Raw genomic sequence first — 17953 nt, forward strand, 5'->3', positions numbered from 1 at the left:
GGACCCTTTTGTCGCCATAGGAACAACCGCAAACACCCCCAAACCGATAACAGGCCCGGGGCATGACCACAAAAGTCTCCATCGCCGCTTTACAAACTTCTGATTACATATTTATATTTTCTGTGCTCACTTTCCTGAACAGTTTCAACCTTCACAAATGTCCCGCCCGCCTGCCTCGGAATGTCCCATATTGCACTGCTTTGGCGGGCGGGTGCTGCTCCTGCCACTACCCACCTCTTTTGACCAGCGGTGGGCCGTGACGTGAACACAAAGTAACCAAAGAAACTGAAACGCCTGGAAAGAAAGATAGGTCCATTTTCTTGTCTGGCGCTGGACACTCGTCAACCATGGCTTCTCCCTTTCGCTTTGTCCAGCCTTTTCTGATGAGGAATGCTTAGATCACAATGTCGTTGTAGCTCACATATTTCTTCTTTGCAGCTGGGCCTACGAAGAAAAAGTGAACAAGTCAGATTCTGTCCCGATGGAAGTTGATTGCCAAATAATGCGAAATGCTCGGACGAGTGAAATGAGGTTTAGTGATGAATGCAGATTGAACAGACTACAAAGTTCAGAGTTGATTTGAATAGGGTTTTTGAAGTATTGGATAATCATACAGAGCAGATTGATATCCTCTCCAACGCCATCTACTGGTGCAAGGCCACAATTATGTAGAAGTACCTCATTCAACCCCTCTTCAAAGAGTCTGAACTCGGCCTTTGATGTGCTGAAGGCTTGAATTATGAACTCTCAAGTAGCACAGGGCACTTATCACATAGCATTTCCCCAGCTGAGTGATGGTGTCTGACTTATTAAAAGCATCTTGTGATTTTTACATGAACAAAACTGAGCTGGAAGAAACTAGTCTTGAAAATTCAGAATAGAGATGTACAAAATCTTTTCAGAAGTTAGTTTTTCATGTTATTATTTACCTGAAAGTAAAGAATGTTGTTTGTGTTTTCCCAAATGCTTTAAGCCAATGATGCTGGATTCTATTTCTCAAAAACAAAATGCCTGAGCTGATGTTTCTCTTCATGGAGAGTTCATCCAGGCCAGGAATGTGCTTATGTATAAACTTGGTAACATTTTAGAATAATTTCACTCTGTACAGCCTTAAAAAAGCACGAAATAAGACTTAATTCATCATGAACAAATAGTTTTAAGAGGTTACGGTGCAGTTATTTGGAAATACATGTCTAAATTTAGATAAAATTGCTAGACTTTTTTGCAATTTAGTGTTTTTCTTGGAGTGCACTGTTAAACTATTTGCCCCTCTGAAGGAAACATAAGGTCGTCTTTTGAGAGGTCATAGCTCAAACGATAAAGCATGTGCGGTGCAGGAGCCAAACATCTCTCATTGGTCTTTGCGTTGAGATAATACGTGCGATGGTGAAGTGAAAACCGAGCGAGCATTAACCAGATGTGATCAGCGGTCATCCTTTAGTTACGCTATCTCCTTTTTGCAGCATTGCCCCCCACACCGGCTACTGTCCACTTCTTCTTGCCCTTTTTAAGTTCACCCAATGACAAATGTGTCCAAGCCAAACGCACATCATTAATCACGCCACGTAGAAAAAGCAGAAATGACACGCTATGAATATTCTTCACTGAAACAACCGCAGACTTGTGAATATTAGCAATTAGTTTTTTGTGATTTTTTGCGCGGACAAGCTCCCTGGATTTAATGAAATTCAGTTTTTTTTTTAGCTATAGACATGTTTTGGATCCCCTGGGATTAAGCATATCTTCAGGTAAGGATTTTGTAGTATTTCTGACGGCGGTGGAATCAATAGTGAATATGTTAAAAGACAAATTACTTAAGGGGCTACGTTAATCCCTCCACTCAAATCAAACAAAGGAAAAGTGGTTTAAATCAATTTGTCTTCACATTATGCCTCCAAACAGTTAACCCGCATGTATAGAAGTTATAAGAACGATTCCCTCAAGTCAAATTTTAAAGCTTTTCTATTTTACTTTTTTGCAATCATAGTGGGTGCTGCAGAGAAAAAGGGTTTAGTAGATATGGAAGCAGCACTTGTAGGGATTCTTTGTGAAAGGAGCTGAAGCCGTATGAGTTTTAAGAGATGTGGACGTCTTTGTTGTATAAGAAATGGACTTGTGGGGGAAGGCACAGCCGCCTTATAACAGAAGAATCAGGGAGATTTGGCCTTTGAGGAGAGGCCAAATCCAAAATAACAGCCTGAGATAGGATTCTTTGTTGTGACAAGAGGTGAGGGGAGAAGAGTGCAATGTGCTGTGGAAAGTGATGCTGTATAGTGGAAGTTAGGCCACTGTGAGGACAGGACGGGGAAGAGTTTTTGGGAGTGAGATTGGAAACTATGTGGACCATTGCAATTATAAAACTTTAATATGATATCTAAAATGAGCAGACTTAAGGTAGAAGAGTAAATGTGTTAATCTACAGAAGAATTCTAACCCTGGAGAACCTAAGAACCCTTTTCTTCTTTGGAATATTATGAACAATGCATTAAATTAGTGTTATAAGTTCACGGAAATATCCACTTTTTCCATTTTAACCCTTTATTCCCTCATAAATTTGGCCCTTAAAGAATATAATTTATCCAAAAACAATATAAAACGCACTTCTAGATATTCTGCAAGCTATTACTAAAAAGATGAACAAAAAAACACCACATTTTTACCAACCGTTGTTTTGCTGAGAAGACGATTTTATTTGGGTTGTTTTCCAGCTCAACAAAACATCATGTGGTCGTCCATCTTGTCACTACCACTCTGGATCATTTTAGTTCAACATTCATCCACTAGGTGTCGCAATGCAGGGGTCAGAAGTGGCACTCTGGGCTTTTGAAGTTACATTTGACTTTGTTCATTTTGGGTAGCAGCAATTGCCCCATCAGACGATGTAGTTATGAAAATGAAATCTTGGGTCTATGTTTCATTTCGACATTATCTGGAACACCTAGAAATACTGTGTTTAACCTGCTGCAGTTTTCTAAATGCGTCTTTAAATCCAGCCTAGTATTAAGTCTTAGTATTCAACGGTCTACTTTATATGAGAGATCTTGTCTGTGGATTGTGCTGCAGATTGCCTCTAGGCCAGGACTCCTTCGAAAAAGAGATCCCAATTGGACTTTCCTCAAAACAAAAATGGTAAAGAAGAAAAAAAAAAAGCACATATGGTGGAGGGGGAAATACCAGTAAGCCTAACCTAAAAGAACAGGAGGAGGGAAGGGAACCAGGTCTGACCCAGTCCGACAGATGGCTCCAGAGGTCTTTGGGGAGCTATGACGGAGCTGCTGCCTGCCAAACGCTACGACTACACTTGGGCTGTGTGGCTTCCAGCGTGGACACACTCAGAATAGCAACACATGCCGCGGGTCCAGAGTCCCAGCCAGTTAAACACACTAGCATAGCCCCCGTCGTGCAATAAAAACCAGGCTGATTGATGAGGCAGGATTCTCAATGTCCACAAGGGAATAGCTCGAGAAACAAGAAACGCACTCACTTTCCGTTGTCATAAAAAACAAAAAAACGTGGTCACAAGTCCATCTGTCCAGTGACACACATGCAGCTCGTTGGCTTGGACTCCCTTAGCGTGTACACGTGACGCTATGGACTGGATCGGTATCAGTATTTCATTTATTTTCGTAACAACTTGTCACTGTTGAATTAAAACGAGTTTGTATTCTACAGACACACATCTCCATAGACTCCTACACTATTCATGTGCTGTTTGACACATTTTTATTGGTGGGATTTTTTGAAGGATTGCAGCACCTTTTTCTATTGAAGGAACATTTTTCATTTACCTGGGATTTTGAGAAACCTTGGCACATTTTCTCCACAATAGGATTGGGTCAAAACACTTCCATTTTATTCAATCCCAATTCATTTTCATTTGGTTGTAAAATGGAGCCTCAGTTGGTCAACATGAATTTGAACTTATCCAGGGTTGTATTTTGGCAAAACAAACCGAAAATGGTGTTGAAAATGGAATCAGTGGGTTTACTTTATGTTTTAATGTGTTCTTTATGTTGTGCAATGAGGTTTATCCTGTCGTTACGGTCCTTTTGTGCACGGCATTGGTCAAATATCAGTATTAGTTTTTAATTGTACTGTCCCTGCAAAAAGAAGCTAATATAATTAATGCGACTGCTTTCTTTCTACTTACTGCTTACTCTTGCTTTTCTCTTTACATAACCTCAACAAAAAGAATTCTTGACCCACTTTGCAGTAAAATTAGAATTTCTTTCATCCATCTTTCTCGGCTTATGAGCGACTTTTCCAGCAGCTTTTGGCAAAGTACAGCCAAGACAAAGTTACAGGGCTGACACACATTAACTCACTCAAAAATTCACTGATTCAGACGATTTACCAAACGCTGGGCCGACAAGAACGACCTCCGTCCCTCTCTGATAGTAGTTTAAGTGTTTTCACGGTCGCTTATCTTAGCCTGTACGCCGATGCAATACAAGCGCTGGCATATAACCTGGAAAAACAAACACTTTGAGATCTCTTTTTTGCAAACTTTGTCTGTTCTATTCGACGCCAGTGTCTCGAGGGTCAATTAAACTGCTTTATGGAGCCTCCCACAGTAACTAAACACAAGAGAACGGGGTATAAAAAGTCAAATCTCGCCCGGGCCGCTCTCCTTGTGGAAAAGTTATGAGTGAAGTGAATGATGGCGATAAAGAGCGGTGGATAAACCCTCTCTGCTCACACTGTCAGACTGAAGCGTTTTACCCATAAATCTCTCTGTTTCTCAATGGGCAGCCTCTCTCCACATCTGCACTGTATAGTATATGGATCAAGGTCAAGGTAAAGCAGGAAGAGAAGATTAATTTGTTCTTACCTCAGATAAATAATGAAATTAGCCTGTCAAAGGGAGAAAAACAAGTCGCCCATTAAGTGATGGCAATGGGATCAAAATGTAATATTAAATGTGGAGTTTGGAGCTTTTTTTTTCTTTCTTTTTACATCATAGTCAAACGTTAATATCACAATGAAAGAACATAAAAGTATAAGCATTAGATCAGGTGATTTTTTAACATGTTTTCTATCAAAATCAGTCTGTTAGCGCAATGTCTCCATGTGATCGTATCTAGCAAAACTGTCACTGAGCATCAAGACCAAACCACAGCTATAAAAACATAAATAAATGAACTTAATGCAATTTTAAGTAAAAATACCGCTGCACTATGTAAGTTTTCGGGTTCCCTCTAAGGAGATGTTGTTCCTTTGCCCAGAATGTTCCACAGTGGGACATTAACATATTTATCTTAATGGAGAACAGCAGGTGACAAGTGTGTTTGGCAATAAAAACGCCTGTTATAGAAGGCAAGACGCTGCGGAGAAGACTGAGCAAACATCTCCAAGAGACGAGCACAAGCAGGCGGCAGACCCCCCACCAGAAAGGTTACATAGTGCAGCTTTTAACTATCGCATTGTTTTAGATCTAAACTCCAAAGTACACAGAGTATGTAACGCTTTAGCACGTACTGTTGGGGTCGACGTTTTCGCACAGCTCGGTTTTGGCCTCTCCGTTGGGTCGGTCGCTCGTCTTGTGGGACAGCCTGGTGGACATGGTGGCGGCTGTGACCACGGCTTTGAAGGAGCGTTTCCTCTTCTGCACGTTGAGCTCTGGGTGGAAGATGATGACGTACACTTTGGGCATGTAGAGCATCCCCAGGGCCACGGACGCGCTCAGGTTCATGGAGATGGTCAGTGTGGTCGTCTGGATGTACAACTGGAAGACACGCACGGGGAAAAAGACGGTTAGGCACGTGGTCAAAATAGTTTCAAAGGTTTAGTCGTTTGAAATCAAGACATTTCAGCTGATTTTAGGAAGGAATTATCAATCTGAGACATAGTGAGAAGTGGTTAGACACAATGATGACACTTTATAAAGCAGGAACAAAGAAGGATTACTACTAAATGGTCATGGTAACATTTTTGTACAGTTCTTTTCCACCTTTAACCCACTCAAAGCTCTTTACATCAGGGAACCGCTCACCCATTCACTCACACGTTCATACACCGGGGGCGAGGTGGGCCAGGACACAACGACAGTATTCATCTGTGTCATCTGTGTGACCTGGAATCACACCGCCAACCTGTGGGTCAGTGGATGTGACCGCTCGACCAACGGTGTTGATGTCACGAGCAGGATTTGAACTAGAGATGGGACAATATACGATGAAAAAGGTCCGCAATTAATCGTTTGTGGCATTTTTAAATAAACATCGTCTTTACGGCTCCAGACTGACTCATGTTTCAGTTTCAATACGATGTTTAGATGTTAGTTCTGGTGTTTGTCCACAAGGGGGCGCTCTGTCATAGCAGTGAAACTCGTTAGCTTCTGTGCGTGTGGCTCGTGGCTCGTGGGCAGTGGATCTGGATCCGGATGACTCCACACATTTATATCCTCCACTCGAGAAGGTGAAGTCTGATGTGTGGAATTATTATGGATTTGAAAAACAAGAGCAACAAGACGAGCCACCGATCTGCAGAGTCTGAAGGAGAAAAGATACGGCTCAGAGGAGAAACACGAGCGACTAACACGGGCGACTCAGACGCACATTTACGACACAAACATCTGCATCGTTTGACAAACTTGAGCCGAAAATCTCCATCGTAAGAAACACACCATGAGAAATAAACTATTGACTGTAGTTTGTGTTAGTCTGGATTTGTGTGATTAATGGCACGTGTTTGTGTCGACTTTGCTATCGCTAGGTTAGCATTAGCGGAACAGCATTTTGCACAGATGATTGCACAGTTTGCTAACAGCGGCGCACAGTTTTACAACAATCATGAATTAATCTGAACCTATAACCTCATTTGACGTGGCGTCCACATATGAGGAGATTACACTGCCTCGGTTTAATAATTATTGTGATAATATCGTTGACCATGATTATTTTGGTCACAATAATCGTGAGTCTAAATTGTAATATCGTCCCATCCCTAATTTGAACCACCAACCTTCAGATCAGTGAACAAACGACAAGTCAAAACAACAACCAAAACCTAAAAACTATTGTCCTACATTTGATTCAGATAAGATATATTTAAATAATTTGTCAGAAGTTACACAACGCCTGTACTCATGAGAGGATTGTGCATTGTCTTGATACATTTTATAATCTAGTGAGATAAATAAATAACTTTTACGATCTCCTGTGTTGTAGCTTAAACCTCTCACAGAACAACGGCAGACAGCTGGACCACCTCATCAATGTTTTATGTCCTGTGTATATTGCACTTGCATCTGAAGCCGTGGCCCTGTGAACCCAATAGCAGGCTAATATGAGGCAGGGTGATTGCATAAAGAGACCGGAGCAGGGCTGTAATGGCCTTTTCAGAGTGCCTTTCCTCCAGCCCTGCCTCCGTCTTTATGTGTTATGAGCTGTACGTGTTAGCGCAGTGATGGATGCCATTTACAGTCACAATCTGAGGACCTCTGCGCGCACCAGGCCGGAAATGTGGACTTTAAGAACACTCTCAAGATTTATAAACAGTATGCAGCAAGTTTCTGGAACCAATTTGACTAGATTTTGAAAAATGGAGTGAAAACAAAATGGCTGTGGTATCATGTTTTTGGAGTTATAAGACGATTAAAGTAGCACGTAAACACCAAAAATATCGCATTTCTTTCTGGCAATCAGCGTTTGAATTTAAATAATTGGTCCAGAAATCAAGTTTAGGCGTGTGTGTAAACAAAGCCACGTTGAAACTATTGATTTTAGTCATTTTGTCTTAAATTTCAGGCTAAAACCATTCAGTGCCTCGTGTTTTATTTCCTCCACGCGAATGACTTTTATTTAATTTTTTTTTTTTAATTTAAATGAACCAAAGCTGCACATAGTCTTCTACTCTGCTTCGAGTTATTCAACCAGTCCTTTCTTCTTGTCGTGTTAATATTCAAACAAAAGATTACGTCTCGCAAATGTAAAGAAGAATGTTTTTTTTCTAAGTCTGTACCATTTGCTCTTAGAAAACTGACGTCCTTAATGATGCACGACCCGGGCACGATGACGCAAAATCATCACGTACATCATTTATTATTTTAAATTCTTAATCTACTCATTATTGCGTCTCTTTCCAAACCATGCTGCAGTCAGAAGAAGAAAAACAACTACCAACCAACCAGCCGTGCATCGCTTCGCTAACCAATCACTCCTATACATACGGTAAAGACGACGTATGTAAATGTGATGTAATATATTGTCACGTGAGCGTCACAGTCAATGATTTACATCTCACAAATATGGATGAACTGGAAGGAAAAGAAATGTCTACGTGAATATTATCATTTATTTTTAACCAGCGGTGGGGGGAAGTACTCACTTTTGTTACGTAAAGGTACAGATACTGGAGCGGAAAAAATACTACAGGAAAAATGAAAGTGTTGCATGAAAAAGTATTAAAGTACCTGTTTAAAATGTGCTTAAATAAAAGTATTTTGCACAGATTTTGAGCCTTACAAAGCTTCAAATGTGGTGAATTTGATTAATTTTGGTGCTGGATTTTGTTCAATAGAAACATTCGATATGATGTTTGTTCGAGCTGTTTTTATTTGTATATTTTTGTTCGCTTAAATTATCCGTCCGTCCATGTTCTGTTGAGGCAGAGACTCTCCAAAACCTGCAGAGGACGCCACCTTTTTGCTTAAATTATGAGAAAGTTAAAAATAAATGATGAGCGTTTTCAGCAGGTCTCACACAACACAGGAAAATACTTTTACTTTTCAGTACAGTTAAAAAAACATAGTTGAGTAGAAAGTAAGTACAGATACTGCTCTCAAATGTAGTGAAGTAAAAGTAGGAAATACTCACTTAAAAACGTACTCAAGTAAAGCACAGGTGCCTAAAATGCGCAGCTTTAAGTGAGTACAGTGTTTTACTACTTCTCCATCATTACATTCCACTATTTTTAACAAATATAATTGATAATAAATAATCTGAAATACATTTTTGTCCCACCACGACCAAACCCAGACCTAATGCCTCATCCACCGTTTAATAAATCATCACATAACGTCCTTCAGTGCGTCATATTGGCACATTCCCCAAACATCGGACAATTGAACCACTTTGTCCTTGCTCAGCGACATCTGGACAACTGGAAGCGTTCTTATTGTGAAGGCCTCAACTCTGGTATCGAAGCATGGAACAAGTTTTATAGGTCAATGGATTTACGAGGAGACGGCTCACACGGCCATGGAGAGAGTCAATATAAGACAACATAACAACTAGAAACCAATTATCCCTGACATAAGCTCGAATAAGCACTATATAATTGGAGCACCGTGGCTATAGCGAGGTATTGATTCTCTCCAAGCTTGTAAGAAACTGAATGTTTTTAATATCTCTTCAAATGTCAAGCTGTTTATGTGCCTGTTGTCAGTGATCAGCACAGACAAAACAATAGTTTCTGGGGCGGCGTGCAGAGAGATGCACCAGGATGAGCTCAGTGTCAGTCTGACTAATGAAGCACAAACCAAATGGAAATTGGGTCTGGGTACGTCTGATTTGTTCACAGCTGTTTGTATCACTGCCACTGCCAAGTCGCTGAGGTGTGATGAGACGGCTCTTGTGATGAGATGACACGGCAGATACGGCATTCGCACACGACCACGGTGCGGAGATCGTCAGGATTACACAACAAGACGAGACCTAATACTCTTTTATGCGAGCGTGAGGGGCGTCTGTGCGTTTTACGGATGAGAAGATGAGGTTTTAAATGTCCCACGTTACACAAAATGGATTCCCGTGAGCTTTCGGCCGTGTTCTAACGTGTTACCTCCTCAAAAACATTCTTGAATTTGTGTTTTGTTTCATTCACACATGTTTGAGTACGACTTTATGAGTCTGTCTAAACGCTCTGTTCCACTTGTGATGTCTCGTAGATGTAGTTTTCAGCTTAACAGCTCCTTTAGTTCAGTACAGAGCTGAAATCATCCAAATGAAATCATCTAGTGAAGGTCTGTTCCATTTGAGAGAAGAACTCAGCGTAAATATGCAGATTTTATACGTTTAACATGTTTAAATGAAAAAAAAAAACACAACTCCAGGTCTGTTTGTGACGAGGAAACAACATTATATCAGAAAATAGCATAATATGGACCCTTTACTAAACAAATATTATGTATGTTATTTGTTATTGGCCTTTAAACATGCTCTTTAGGACCTTTGCTTTGGTATTTCATGTTTCAAAACTTAAAATAATGCCCATCTTCTGACATGTTCTCACAGATGTGCGCTGCATATTGGGTTGCCATTGAAAATTCACACGACCAGGGTTAGCAACATTTTCCGACAAGCTAAAACACACTTTCATGGGAGAAATGTTCAGATTTTAGTTTATGGACAGCGCAGGAGACGTCCGCAGCTTTACCTATGATGTAACAATCCAGGGAAATCCAAAAATAACATGTTTATTTTAGTTTTTTTTACTGAACTGACTAAACTTAAGGTGTTTTTGATGAGGAAGCAATGCTATAACGAGATTAAAAGTAAAAAGTTGTAGGAGCGAAGACGTTTAGCTGCTCGTCCAAGCCGCGGCTTGGACGAGCAGCTAAACGTCTTCGCTCCTACAAGCCGCTTCTTCAGCTCTGGTCAAATTCCTGCTGGACTCTGCCTTATATCTGTCTGAAGGGGGCGCTACACTGACACGAACACACCTTTTGTTTACAGTTTGTGTTTGTAGCTCGGTGACACATTCGGCGTCGGCACATTCTCTTCTGGAGTCGCTCTTTTGTTAGACCCTTATCCTTAGATCTATATTGAAACAAAGAGAACAATAGCGCTAGCCGGTATGCTAATAGGTGTGAGCGCACTCATTAGGGGCCTGAATGATTATGCTAAGTATGAGTCAGGCACAGTTCACATTTAGCGTAGCTCGTTAGACCTAAACTACAAACAGAAAGTGTAAATACAAAGATGCGTTAGTGTCAGCGTCGTTAGCGCCTCCTTCAGTTGATGTAAGGCGGTGTTCAGGAGTAATCTGAAGAACTCTTACTGCTTTTTGTCCAGTCGACTGATTAGATTTTTTCTTTTACTATGAAACAGACCTGGACGACTGAGGGAAACACAGACAACGAGCTCAAAACTACAACAACAAAACGTATAATTTCTCCTTTCAAAAGTTTAAAAGCGGCGGTAAAGCTCTTGATTAAAACGTGCCACGCTGATTGTTGTCAAATAAAAATAACTAAACGTGGATTTCGATTCAGTGTGATTACAATAACCTTTAAAAACATTCATCTAGTCGTCCGTGTTTGGAGTTGGAGCGTCTTAATGTCCAGACTGCAGTTGTCACAGTTCTGCCTGTTTTCTCGTTTATCCTCAGTCCAGTTTCGTTTCTCAGCCTTTTCCAGTCCTTTGTTTGCTTCCTCCCTGTTTTCCCCACACCTCAAGTTCATTGTTAATCAGGAGTGTGGCCTTTATGTTCTCTCAGTGTTCAGTTTGGGTTGCTGGATTGTTGTTTGTTCATTTCTTTTGTTCATTTAGCAGTATTTCCAATAAACCTTATGTATTTTGGCTGTGTTCTTTAAGATTTACACAGAGTAACATTCAATTTTGCATAATCCTTTAAAGCTCATATACGGCGTAAACATCAATAAATCATGAATAAATACAGTTTAAATCGTCCTGTAACACTTTTAAACCTGGTCCTCGCTGCTTTTACTGCAACATTCTCTTTAAAAGTGCTGGTCTGTCTCATGTCGTCCGAGGCGGAGACGGTGCTGACCCGGGCGGTGTTTGGGGTCGACAAACCGCTGTCGCTCCAATTACTATGAGCTCCTGTGTGCAATTTTGAAGAAACAATCCAGCTCAAAGAAAGACAGTGTCGGAAAACGGGAAAACGCACAAACACGGATGAAATAAAACAACTGGAGTGATGTTTGAACTCCTGCGTGCTCGTTACACTGCTCTGTGCTAATTACACCTCGTTTAATTGTTCTGTGTGTTTTTTTGTTTAATCTAACAGATGGAAATGACTGTTTGTAATGTTTGCCGTCATCTGGCACATGTACACACTGTCCCCTATCAAATAAATAAACTATTCATTAAATAAATCGCTTAAATGTTTGTTGAATAGAGACTTTACTCACAGAACAACACGAGGTTCTAACGTCTCGTCTGACTTGTAGAGTGGATTTTATTGAGAAAATTTCATAAAGTTTGAGAGAGATTTGGGGTGAAGTTGAGGACAGGTACATTTGTATTTTCCATGGCAGAAGAATTTAAACGTTCACCTTAAAAACTTCCAGTCCACATGACAGAATAGAGTTTTCTTTTTCCGTGAATCCTACCTGAACGACTGAGAATTACACAGATTGAAAGCAATGATTTTTTTTAAACGTCTTTACTTTACTTTACTGAGATTAACTTGTTTCTCACTAAGAATACGACACAGACTTATTTTAACACGTCGCACTGGAACCTGCTACTTCAGTCACACGATACAGGTCCAGTATTGATCTGTCTGTGAGAAAAGGCCTTAGAATAGATCTTTTCAGTGACGTCTTCTCCCTCCTGGTAACAGCTAACAGTATATCCCTGTATGGCCTTGTACGGACAGTATGTACATTTAGTTTATGGCCTTGCTCCTTCTTATCTGTGTGACATTTTGACGCCTCACCAGCCCAGCAGAGTCTACGATCTGCTGGAGGTCGTCCTGTCCCGGGGCAAACACTGGGGCGATCGTTCTTTTGCAGTGGCGGGTCCAAAACTGTGGAACTCTTTGCTCATTGAGTTACGTTCCATCTCTGACCTGCCTCTGTTTAAAGACAAACTTAAAACTTATTTATTTAGAACGGCCTTTAACACTTGGCCTTGTGACTCTTTATTTATTTTAATGGTGTAATGTGTCTGTTGATTTGTGATGTTTATTGTTTTTAATCGTGTTTTTTTATGTTGTACATCTCTTTGGTCGGCTTTGGTTGTTGGAAGGTGCTATAGAAATAAAGTTTGATTGATTGATCTGGTTTAGGTCCTTATAAGACCAGCGTTCTATAGACAGGACCATTTTCAGGGTTTAAGTTGAGGGAACGCTCCTTTGTGATGTAACGCCTGTGTCAGTCGTGGAGATACTTACATGGATCATAAAATAAAGTAAAAACACCTTTACTCTTTATTATTTATTGATCTGTTTTACAAAGAAGGAGCCAGTTCATCAACGTAAGTTTGTGACACATCGGGTATCGCCCCACGTCGTTTGTGTTTGAATCATTTGAGCCAAATTGTCACAGTGGGGATCTGAGGACGTGGGCAAAAAAAACAAAACACTGTCCATTAATTAGACCTCCCTGGGCTTCGTAAACGGGGGGGTAATGTGACGCTGGGTTTGATGCGGTGGCAGACAGGACGCAGCGTGGGACGAGAGCGAAGTGCCACCGCCGAGAAACTGGGTCACATCATCAACATGAAAAGTTATTGTTTACTATAGTTTCCAAACAGGACGACAGACGAACACTTGGCACGACTTAAACGCCTTTTTCATTATTATAGCGGCCAACTTCAGAATCCAGGAGGAGAGTGTATCGTATTAGGGGAAACACATTGGGCCCCATATGGAGGCAACGCGACGACAATAACAACAGCGGTTATGCAAGAAAACAATATTACCACTGCGGGAAGTGAAATGATGTGTGCGCTCAGCTGGATGTGTGATGTGCAGCAAATATATAGACAAAATGAAGCCCAAACCGTCCTCCTCTTTGTGCCTCGGGGGAAAAAAAGTCAAAGTCTAATCTGGGAGCAAAAATGAGCATTTACGTAAAGCTGTTCGCCGACGCAGACAGAAGGTCCGGGCTTTTTTACGCAGAGCTCCTCAAGCCATTGTAATTTCTCTGAACGAAAACAGACGTTACATCGATTTATTTGAAAATGCCACGTTGAACGGTAAAGTTGGAGCGCTTTGGAATAGTGTAACTCTTGAATTTTGTTTGTTTTAGATGATCCGTCACTCCGCTTCATCCTGTTTCATCCGTGGTGAAAAATCCGCCGCGATAAAAATCAAATAACGCATCACTATCTTGTTTGGTTAACCTCAATCCGTAGCTTTTCTCGTGGGAGCGGAGACTCAGCTTTAGGCGTCAGTGTCTTTGATATAGTTTCTTACAAAGTGTTTGCAGATTTCGTTAGTTGGCGTTTAGTTTTTGCAGCTTTTAGGGTTTATATAACGGGGCAGTATCGCAGGAAATGGGGGAAAAGAGTCACAGCGAGAATCAATGTCACGATAATCACTATGTTTACGTGCGCACGAGCTTCTCATTTACGCTCGTCTTTGCATCAAACCTCTGCAGACCAAACAAACACGTGCAAATGAGGCGCTGATCTAGAGCTGCAAATAAAAACAGCTATCGTACGGATAACCACGCTTTTCTCAGACGCACACGAGCAACATCTCATTCATCTGAAGTGTTTGATATGTTCAGACGTGTCCGTAACAGCTTTATTTACTATTTCCGCAGCACAAATCAACACACTGAAGCCGCACTGGTTCAATCGCAGTCCCCGGGTTTGAAAAATTGATTTAAATTGAGCGACTGAACACAGACCAGCGCAAAGGCGACTTATAAATGTGAACTTATTAATTTCTTATTCAGATACATTAAACCGATTCAGTTTGTGACGTTCCGCGCGGAGTCTCATTCCCAAAGAGCTGTTTTCGTGTCAAGTTTATCTCTGTGACGTCGGTAAATCCCTCGACGCTTCACGGGGTTCTTTTGGCTGTACTATTTGGTGTAATTTACATCATTCCCATTGACATGCTTTGGGTCGTGCCAGTATAAAGCCGCGATGTGAAAGCCTGCGTGCAGTTTGCATGAGACTGTGAAAGACTTGCTTTTTTTAAAATGTCCCTTTATTCCCCATTGCTCAGTGCGTTTCACAGCTTCTCTGACTTTCCTCTGGTGTGACAAGCTCTGCATCCTTTATGAACATTGGATGGGATTTACATAAAAGAACCTGTGTTCACTGACCTAAATAGAAAAGATTCATCCCGTACAGCACATGACTAATGGAATTTTCCTGTATAAATATGTATGTGCGGGTCATGCGCAGATCAAGGTCTTGGTGTAATGTTATAATGTAGAGCAAGAACGCAATAAAAATAAAATGATGAAGAATGAGGTAAAGACGAGGGAATGGAACACGGAGGTTAGACATACGATGAATAACATGAGCCGTGCTATTTACTTAAAACATATTTATTCAGACTGGGCTTTAACACTTAGTAAAGTTGTGACACATTATCATTATTTATAATTTGTTGTATTAATGTATTTTATTCTCCTATTTTACTGTTTTAGTTTAATTTTAACTTGTTTTAATTTGATTTTACTGGAAAGCACTTTGGTCACCTTGAGTGTTGTAAAGTGCTCTATAAATAAACGTTGATTGATTGATTGATTTACGTTCCCTTTTCACTTAGGAGTCACGTAATTGAGTTTATGTTGTCAAAGTCGGATTTAAATTTGAGAAGAAGAACAAACTGTACCTTGGGAAATATAGTTCGCACATATGGACTTTCACTGTGACTGTGCCGCTTTGAGATTCACAGATTTAGTTTAGAGGCGACTTCGTGCGGCGTGAGTGACTCTGAGGTCGATACGTCTGATCAGGACCTGAATTTTGAACAGCACGTCCAAACTTTGTCCCGCACATGCGTCTTCCACCTCAAAAATATATCCAAACTTAGACGTACAACAGGAGCGTCAAACACGTTCTCACCGTGGGCCACATCAGCAAAATGGTCGCTCTCAAACGGCCAGATGTGACGTAAAATAAATGTAAATTGTTCATTAACTGTTTCTGTATTTATGACCAGTTCAGCTTACAAATATTCCACATAGATTTCCATAGATGTAAAAATATGGCGTATCTCCTGATAAACTGACATTTTATTTTACCTTGTTGTGGGCCACATAAAATGACGTGACGAGCCACATTTCGCCCGTGGGCCTTGAGTTTGACTGTCCCATTCAGAACTCAGATTGATTATGGAAACTCGCTCTTCTGCAGCTTCAATAAAACACAATCAGATCGTCTTGAACTAATCCAGGACGCTGCAGCGAGTCCACAGACTGAACCCCGCGCTGCACATCGCTCCTGTTCTTTCCTCAGCACAGAATCTATTTCTGAATCCTGGTCACGACCTGAGATCTCTCTGTGGACAGGCCCAGAGTGACCAGGAGGTGCCAGGTCGTAGTCTCAGGTCAGCGGACCAGCAGCTGCTAAATGTTCCACAGATTTGGTTCAAAACGAGGTGTGACTGAGCGTTCAGATCTGCTGCAGCTAAATTATAGAATGCACTTTGTCTCGATCTCGATTTAAAAATGATTTAAAAATGATTTAAAGCCTCACCTGTAGAAACTCGCCTTTATTTCCTGACCTGTTTTTGTTTTTGTAAATGTTGACTGTATTGTATTTTATAATATTTATGCATTTGATCTTTTTTCTTAATTAATATAAATATTTGAATCTGTAAAGCATCTTATGAGCTGATCACTGTGAAAGGAAGTTTAGTAATAAATCACTTACTGTATTTTGTGGAGGATAAGTGTGACTTTTTCCACAGTTTGTCGTTGGTGCGACTTATACTCAGATGTGACTTATATGTGAAATGATTCAAATCTATAATGTCACATGTTGGTTCTTGTCACAGTGACAGTCGTGCGAGGGGCTCTAGACTTGGACCAGTATCTACTCCTCCTGAACCACTCAACATTTAAAATATCAACATTACACTCATTTAAAAGACAAAGACAAACACTGAACGCTTCATCTTCCTCTGGAGTTGGTGGATTTGTTCAGAAGCGACACCGAGGATGAAGAATTCAGTGGATTTATTGATTTGGAGTGAGATCCAGAGTAAACTTGTTGTTTTTTCTGCTTTATTTATCTGATTAACTGTTAATATCTTACGTTAACAAACCAGACACGTGTTCAGTTCTGTCTGTGCTTCATGGAGCTGAATAAATATAAATGTGTTACGTTAGCGTGATGTACTGATATTCAGCCTGTTGGTCCACATTTTATTATTATTATTAGACCTTGATTTAAAGATAAAATGTCTGTTCTTGGTCTTTGGATTTTGTAAAATAAATTTCCCCAAAAATGCGACTTATATGTTTTTTTCTTCATTATTTTGCATTTTTGGCTGGTGCGACTTATACTCCAGAGCGACTTATACTTCAGAAAATACAGTAGTTACTTAAAACACTCGTAGACCAACCCTAAAGCTGACAGATGGATACTGTTGTGTCCTTGGGCAAGACATTTCAGTCACTTATGAAATATGGCGTGTGAGAAATTGACGTTCAATTCTCTGAGGCTGGAACACTTGTAGTAGTAGTAGTAGTAGTAGTAGTAGTAGTAGTAGTAGTAGTAGTAGTAGTAGTAGTAGTAGTAGTAGTAGTAGTAGTAGTAGTAGTAGTAAAGGTGCATTTAGTATCTTGTAAGACGCTGTACACCCCTGGCCTTTATATTATAGAGCAAACGAGTAACAAAATAGTGACCTACATCTGAAAAAAGTAAAGAACAGGACAAATACAGAGTGGAAATGTAACATGGGACAATGATGTAAACCTTAATCCCGAGATACGACACAATCAGGACGCTCTTTCATGGTCATCGGGAATGTGAATCCCTGAAATAATCCATCTACAAAATTTTAATTTTCCAGTCTGTGAAATTAAAAATGGTGCTCTCGTTTGCCGGGGTAATTGCATGAAACATAGCGTTCTGTGATAATGAGAAGGCCTATAAGTAACTGGCACTTAACGGAGGCGTGGCGAGGGCTGGAGGGCGCCCGGACACCGCTTTGTTCTTAATTGGAATATGAACGTCGTCTCGGGGGATAATAAGCAGCATGACCGCTCTCTCCCTTCAGGCCTGGCTAATATAAAAACCACTACAGTTACAGTCGCACAGGTCAGTCAGGAGTCCCAGCAGAGCGAGGT

At 40.6% G+C, this 17953-nt stretch overlaps 1 protein-coding gene across 2 annotated transcripts in view; it reads right to left on the reverse strand.

Annotated features, from left to right (window-relative positions):
- Window positions 1–263: 263 nt before the first annotated feature.
- Window positions 264–17953, reverse strand: part of LOC117371361 (metabotropic glutamate receptor 7) — a 150081-nt gene continuing 132391 nt past the window's right edge. Inside the window, exons 8-10 of one of the 2 annotated variants that reach the window (XM_055222142.1) lie at window positions 5479–5725; window positions 4832–4854; window positions 417–444 (exon numbers count right to left, since the gene is read on the reverse strand). In XM_055222142.1, coding sequence (XP_055078117.1) covers window positions 4850–4854; window positions 5479–5725 — 252 coding nt within the window. In that variant the 3' untranslated portion in view covers window positions 417–444; window positions 4832–4849. Of the gene's footprint in view, window positions 445–4831; window positions 4855–5478; window positions 5726–17953 lie in introns of both variants that reach the window. The other variant, XM_033967024.2, reaches the window with a different exon arrangement.

The sequence above is a fragment of the Periophthalmus magnuspinnatus genome, chromosome 5 (assembly GCF_009829125.3).
Source record: "Periophthalmus magnuspinnatus isolate fPerMag1 chromosome 5, fPerMag1.2.pri, whole genome shotgun sequence".
NCBI classification, from domain to species: Eukaryota; Metazoa; Chordata; class Actinopteri; order Gobiiformes; family Gobiidae; genus Periophthalmus; species Periophthalmus magnuspinnatus.